Consider the following 7,642-nt stretch of genomic DNA (forward strand, 5'->3'; position numbering starts at 1 on the left):
TTTTCCAGGCAAATGTCATTGTGGCAGATGTAAAACAATGGGTAAATCTCCTGACAGCTTCTGGACCCGCAGCTTTTTCAGTTATTAGGAGCCTAAAAAAAAGAAAGAGGAATGTCAGAGGTTTTGTACTTCAAGGGTTGATTCTGAACGAGGCAGTAGTAGAGACAAAACCTCTTCATGAGTGAATCATTTGGTGAACGGATTCCTGCCTGTGTGGAGCTATTTCAGTGATGACGAAAGTAGGATTCAGTTAGAACACCATCTGGGAGGCTGAGTAGTGAATGTGGATGCATTGAGCCACCTCCAATTAGCAGATACACCACAAGTGGTAACCCCGATAGAAGATTCTGTGATGGTATTAAATTTTCTCCCAGTCACAGCTGACAATATCAGACTTTGAACACAGAAAGATCCAGTCTTGTCAAAATTGAAACAACTGGTGGTGATGGGAGAAACTTAAGGGTCATCACAACTAGAATTCAAACCTTATTTGACCCAGAGAGACCAGTTCACAGTAGAGGACGGCATATTGTTATGGGGAACAAGAGTGATTGTCATGAGCAAATATTGCCACGAAGTGCTGGCTGAACTCTACCAGGGCCATCCATGGGTCTCCAAATGAAGATGTTAGTGAGGAGCTATGCCTGGTAGCCAGGCTTGGATGCAGATATGGCTGCGTTGGTGGTGCAGTGCCTAGAGTTCAAACAAGGACAAAAATTACCACCAGCAGCTCCTCCATATCCATGGTAATGGCTGAGTAAACCTCGGACCTGGTTGCATGTCGACAGTGCAAGTTCTTTCATGGGCTCAATGTTCTTAGTCATTGTAGAAACCCACTCAGACTGGTTGGATGTGCATAGAGTCCATTTGTCGAACATGGGGATGACGATAGAAAAATTGTGTGTATCTTTTTCAAAGCATGGACTCCTGGAACTGTTGGTCACAGATAATGGACCATCGTTTAACAGCAAGAAATTTTGGCATTTCCTAGAGTCAAATGGAAATCGATAGATAAGGACAGATCGCTGGACTGTTAATCCAGGTGACTTGGGTTCAAATCCTGCCATGGCAAATGGTAGTATTTGAATTCAATAAAAATCTTCAATTAAGAGTCTAACGCTGACAATGAATCTATTGCTGATTGTCGTAAAAATCCATTTGATTCATTAATGTCCTTTAGGGGAGGAATCTGCCATCCTTACCTGGTCTGACTTATGCATGACTCCACAACCATAGAAATGTAGTTGACTGTTAATTGCTCTGTGGACAGTGGGGATGGGCAATAAATGCTGTCTCGCCAGTGACACCTTCATCCCATGAATGAATCAAAATAAACACGATGCTTGGAAATGAGGTGGGCCAAGTGTCAAAGAACAACACAGCACAGGAAGGGGACTTTCAACTCACCAAGACTGCGCTTCCACATGTTGCCTTCCTAAGCTAAAAGTCTTTAGCCTGTAGGCGATCAATATTCCTCTATTGCCTGCTTATTCATATATCTGTCAAGATTCCTCTTAAACGTTGCTATTGTATCTGCCTCCAATACCTCCTTTGGCAATGCATTCCAGGCACTTACCATTTGCCTCTCACATTTCCCTTAAACTTCCTTAAACCTATGTCCCCTAATAATTGAACTTTCTACCATGGGAAAACGATGATGAATATCCATTCTATACACACCTCCTAATTTTGTAAACTGTTGTCAGTTCACCCCTCATCCTTCAATGTTCAAGTGAAGAAAGTTAAGTTTGTCCAATCTCTCCTCATAGCTGATGCTCTTCAAACCAGGCAATATCCTGGTAAACTGTCTCTGTACCTGGTAGTGTGGCAACCAGAAGAGTACACATCATTACAAATGTCACCTAACTAAAGTTAGTAGGAGAACATTTAGAGATGGTGATCATTGTATCATAAAGTTCAGGTTGATTTTGGAGAATTACATGCATCAATCCAGAATTAAGAAAAATTAATTGGTGGAGAACAGGCTTTATTGGGACTAGAGCAAACTTGAGTAGGATTGATTGGAATAATGTTGGCAAGAAGATCAGCAACTGAACAATGGACCACCTTCAAGGATCAGATCATGCAGGTACAGTTGAGATATACTCCCTTTAATGCAAAAGGTGGGATAAACAAATCCAGAATTCCCTGGATGACCACAGAAGTAGAAATTAATGAGAAAGGAAAGATGTAAAGCAGAAAATACACCTGAGAATCAGAAATACTGTAGGTCACAGTCTGGGAATACGGGGCAGGCCATTTAGTATTGAGATGAAGAAATACTTTTTTTACGTAGAGGGTGGTTAACGTGTGAAATTATTTACAGCAATATTTTATTTCATTCTCTACTGTGTGTTGAAATGCCGTGGTGCATTAATGTAGGAATGTTGACACTGATACTGAAGTAGAAAATGTTGCCTTCACTGAAAAATACCTAGTGAAGCTGATGCAGCATTTTCTGTCTTCTGCAGATAATGTGGTTGATGCCTCAGTTTTCTGATGGGTTTATAAATATCTCTGCTACTGCTAAAGAAGCATGGACTTCCCATTTACTCTTCTATTGATTGACATTGTTTAATATTTTGTGGGGGTTTTGAGAGGAAGAAAAAAAAGTAGAAGTAACTTCTGTATATCAGTGTGAAAAGACGAGAAGCAGCCAGTGAGAAAGGAGAACAACTGATGATGAGTTCTCTCTACATTTGGCTTTCCACAGTCCTGCTGTCGGTCTCGGTGCAGGGTTCCAGTAAGTGCTTTCTGATGCTAACTGTTCTCTAGTCCCATTTTGTTAACATGTAATTGCTGTTTTCTGGATCTACTAACTTATTTATGGTGTCCAAAGCCTCGAATTGTCTAGCACAATGTGTCGTGGCCTTTACCACAGTTTCTAAACTGGAAGAAGTGTTTCCCTTACTAAAGAATATCAAAGAAGGATACAATTAATTAACTAAAGCTACAAAAGCAATATCAAATGAGCACCAAGTCAGACAGTAGAAGCAGAAACATAGAGAATCAGAATAGGAGGAGTTCAGTCCGATCTTTCAGCCTGCTCTATTATTCAATATGATCATGGCTGATCCTCCAATTCAGTACTTTCTCCCCCTACCCTTTAGCTCAAAGAACTATATCTATCTGCTTCTTGAAAACATTCAATGTTTTGACCACAACCATTTCCTGTGGCAGAGAATTCCATAGGCTCCCCACTCTCTGGGTGAAGACATTTCTTCTCAGCCCAGTTATAAATTATCTGCCCCGTATCCTTATACTGTGACCTAAAGTGATGAGAGCTCTCAGGCTGCAGGGGAGAAAATCATGCTTCGGGCACAGCCATTGCAGAGAGACGCTAACTTGCTGAGCTAATTAAGTTTCCTGTTACTGTGGATGTACATGAAAATCTGCTTAATCAAAACTGAATTCTGCTGAGAGGCTGACCATTCAGATTTACTGAATGATGTGAAGTGCTGTTTTTACGAGGCAAATACAAATTAAGCAACTACAGAAAATGTGAGTACAATAGAGACACAGCATACTTTAGTAAAGGAATGAAGGTAGAGGTTGGGGTTGTTTTCCTTGAAGGCTGAATGGTGTCATGGTTGATTTATTGTTGTCACATGTATTAAAATACAGTGAAAAGTATTGTTTTGCATGCTATACAGGCAGATTGTAACATCAAAAGTACAACAGGGAAGCAGAGCAAAGCAGAATGCATTCAAGAGTGTAACAGCTGCAGAGACGGTAGAGAGAGAGATCAGAATTAACATTTGAGAGCTCTGTTCAAAAGTCTGATAACAGTGGGGAAGAAGCTATTCTTGAATCTGATTGTATGTGTATTCAAATTTCAAATCTTCTGCCTGATAGAAGAGGGTGGAAGACAGTCTAACTAGAATGGAAGGGGTCTTTGATTGCGTCGGTTGCTTTCCTAAGACAGCAGGAAGTATAGACAGAGTCAATGGATGGAAGGCTGGTTTGCATGATGGACTGCACTATGTTAATGACTCTCTGTAGTTTCTTGCGGTCTTGGGAAGAGCAGTTGCCATACCATGACGTGATGCATCCAGATAGGGATGCTTTCTAAGGTGCATCTCTACAAATTGGTGCGAGTCCTTGTGGACATGCCAAATTTCCTTAGCTTTCTGAGGAAGTAGAGATGTTGTCATCCTTTCTTGACCATCGCGTTGACATGGCTGAACCAGGACAGTTTATTGGTTATCATCACTCTCAGGAAGCGGATACTCAGCCATCTCTACCTCAACACCATTAATGCAGACAGGGGTGTGCCCTTCACTCTGCTCCTGAAGTAATGATCATCTCTTTCATTTTGTTGACATTGATGGAGAGAACTGCTGTCTCTATAACATGCTGTTAAGCATTCAGTCTCTTTCTCTCTCATCATTGTTTGAGATCCAACCTACAACAATGGAGTCATCAGCAAACTTGTAAATGGAGTGGGGTGGAATTTGGCCACATACCCGTGAGTTTATAAGGAATATGGGAGGGGGCTGAGTATGTAGCCTTGCAGGGCACTAGTGTTGAGCATTGTGATGGAGGAGGTTTTTTTTCAGATTAGATTCCCCACAGTGTGGAAACAGGCCCTTTGGGCCAAAAAGTCCACATCGACCCTCTGAAGAGTAACTCACCCAGACTCTTTTCCCTCTGATTAATACACCTAACACTATGGGGAATTTAGCATGGCCAATTCACCCGACCTGCACATCTTTTGGTCTGTGGGAGGAAACCTCTCGAGACACAGGAAGATGGTGCAAACTCCATGCAGTCACCTGAGGCTGGAATTAAACCCAGATCCCTAACACTGTGAGGCAGCAGTGTTAACCTCTGCGCCACTATGCCCCACTATGTTGTTGTCTATTCTTACTGATTGTGGTCTATGGGTTAGGAATTCGAGGATTCAGTTATAGAAGAGGGTGCTGAGACCCAACTCTTGGAGTTTAGAGACGGGTTTGTTTGGTGTTGAAGATGGACCTGTAGTCCATAAGTAGGAGCCTGACCTAGATGTACAAGCTATCCAGATGTTCCAGGGATGAGTGTAGGGCCAGAGAGATAGCATTGGCCGTGAACCTGTTGCTTTGGTAGGTGAATTGCAAAGGATGAAGGCAATTTGGTCGGCTGGAGTTGATGTGAGTCATGACTAACCTCTTGAAGTAATTGATAGCTATCGAGGTCAGAGCCACTGGGTGGTAGTCATTGAAACAGGCTACATGATTTTCTTTGGTACTGGGATCATGGTGGTCTTCTTGAAGCAGGTGCAGACCTCAGATTGGAGTAAGGAGAAGTTAAAGCTCTCTGCAAATACTCCTACCAGCTGATCTGCATAGGATCTGAGTGCACAGCCAGGCCAGTTGCTTTCCATGGGTTCTATCACAAGAATTCTGATGTAATGTCTGCAGAGGTGACGGTGGGTACAGGTGCATCCAAGGCTGTTGAGATAGCTGGCATCATTTCACTGACCTTCTGTTCAAAGAATGTGGAATGCAATGAGCTTGTAGGGAAGGGGTGTACTGTTGTCTGTGATCCTGTGTGATCTCACCTTGTAGCCTATTTATTATATTGTGTAAGCCTTGCACTATAGGAGTCCTTGTGATTGTTCTGGGTCCCTCAATCTTAGTTTGGCATTGTCTCTTGGCATCTCTGATGATCTTACGAAGGATTTCCTGCATAGGTCAGGGTTGTCCGACTTGTATGCCTCATTCCTGGCCTTCAGTAGGGAGTGGACCTCTTGGTTCATCCATGGTTTCCAGCTGTGGAACATTTGGAGTAATTTCTTTATTTCTAATGTCTTCTATATACTTACTAATGAAGTCTGTAATGGCAGGGACATTTCTGTTTAGGGTAGCCACTGATCTCTTGAATATGGATCTCTCCACCAACTCTAAGCAGTCCCGTGGAAGCTCTTCCATTGCCTCAGAGCAGCACTGTACTGCTTTCTGTACTGGGTCCTCACACTTCCATTGCTGCTTGTAAGCTGAGAGGAAGAGCATCTTGTGATCCAATTTTCCAAAATGCAAATGGGGAACGGAGTAGTAGGCACCTTTGATGGTTGTGTAGCAACGGTCAAAGACATTCAAACCTCTGGTGGGGGAGGAGATGTGTTGATGGTATCTTGGTAGCACATTCTTGAGGTTGAAGTCACCGGCTATGATGAACAAGGACACGGAGTATTCTATCATAAAGAGTGTTTGTAGCTTTGTATACTTTGTGAAGTGCACTCTCCGCTTCTGCATGGGGTGGGATGTAGACTACTGTTAGGACAGCGGAGGCAGTAGGGAAGACACTTTGCTGTAAGATATTCTAGGTCTGGGGGACAGTAATTCACAAGGGCTGCCACGCCTGTGCACCAGGAGGTGTTGATTAGGAGGCAGAGGCCACTGCAGCTTGCTTTGCCCAAGAATGCTGAGTGGTTCATTCAGTGAAAAACCCTCAGGTTGAAAGTCACATTCAAATGTAGCAGGAGTGAACCATGTCTACTATGTAAAACAGAGCACACAGCAATCTCTTTAGGTTCACCCATATTGTTCTCAGTGGTTTGGGCATTTGTCAGAGGTATCCTGGGGAGGGGGGATCTTGAAATCTCAAAGCTTCAATTTCACCTGAAGTCCACGATGTCTTCCATGTTTCCTGGATAGGTGGCTGCTCCAAATCCCCATCCTGGGCGTTAGTGAGGGAAGTCTGCAGTTCCGAGGGGGAGACAAGACTGTGAAGGATAGAGCTAGAGCAGATAGGAGGAACCTGTTTTCCTGGGAAGAGTGTTCAAATTCCAGGGGTTGTATATTTAAGCTAAATGACAGAAAGAATATAGGGAACATGAGGACAAATGCTTATATGCAGAGGGTGGGGGAATGTCTGGGGTTCACTGACTGAGTTGACAGTGGATGCTTTTAGGTGAAAATGAGGACTACAGATGCTGGAGATGAGAGTTGAGAGTGTGGTGCTGGAAAAACACAGCAGGTCAGGCAGCATTGATGCAGAGACCCTGAGCTCTTTTCAGAAAAGTACCTGAATCTGCATGTTAAGTGCTTTAAACTGCAGGGCTATTGCACGTATGCAGGAAGATGGGATTAGAAAGGGCATCTGGGGGCCATTCGGTTGGCTGAAGATGGGCTGAATAGCCCCCTTTAATGCTGTATCATTTCTATGGGTCTATGGTTCTAGTCTTTTGACCGTCCCCTTGCACCTTGCTCATGGAAGTCATTGGTGAGAAGTTTAAGGTAAGACGTCTTGTTACCCATTTTCAAAACTTTCAGCTCCACAATTTTGGTGTCTATCAGGACTGTGTAATTACAATCTATATACTACAAAGTAGGCTACTCTGTCTGTGAAAATTGACACAATCTTGCAAAATGGCTGTCAGATGTTATATGACTGTTCTTGTTGATTGACTGCAGCCAGAAAGGTATTATAGAGTCATAGAGTCATAGAGATGTACAGCATGGAAACAGACCCTTCGGTCCAACCCGTCCATGCTGACCAGATATCCCAACCCAATCTAGTCCCACCTGCCAGCATCCGGCCCATTTCCCTCCAAACCCTTCCTATTCATATACTCATCCAATGCCTCTTAAATGTTGCAAGTTAACCAGCCTCCACCACTTCCTCTGACAGCTCATTCCATACACGTACCACCCTCTGC

The 7,642-nt window shown here is 43.2% G+C and overlaps 1 protein-coding gene across 1 annotated transcript in view; it reads left to right on the forward strand.

The window, feature by feature from the left end:
• The first annotated feature begins 669 nt into the window (after window positions 1–669).
• The window catches only part of LOC122539588, a 48,102-nt gene continuing 41,129 nt past the window's right edge, over window positions 670–7,642 (forward strand). The window contains exons 1-2 of the mRNA XM_043674593.1: window positions 670–746; window positions 2,637–2,743. Coding sequence (XP_043530528.1) covers window positions 670–746; window positions 2,637–2,743 — 184 coding nt within the window. The remainder of the gene's footprint in view (window positions 747–2,636; window positions 2,744–7,642) is intronic.

The sequence above is a fragment of the Chiloscyllium plagiosum genome, chromosome 2 (genome assembly GCF_004010195.1).
Source record: "Chiloscyllium plagiosum isolate BGI_BamShark_2017 chromosome 2, ASM401019v2, whole genome shotgun sequence".
NCBI classification, from domain to species: domain Eukaryota; kingdom Metazoa; phylum Chordata; class Chondrichthyes; order Orectolobiformes; family Hemiscylliidae; genus Chiloscyllium; species Chiloscyllium plagiosum.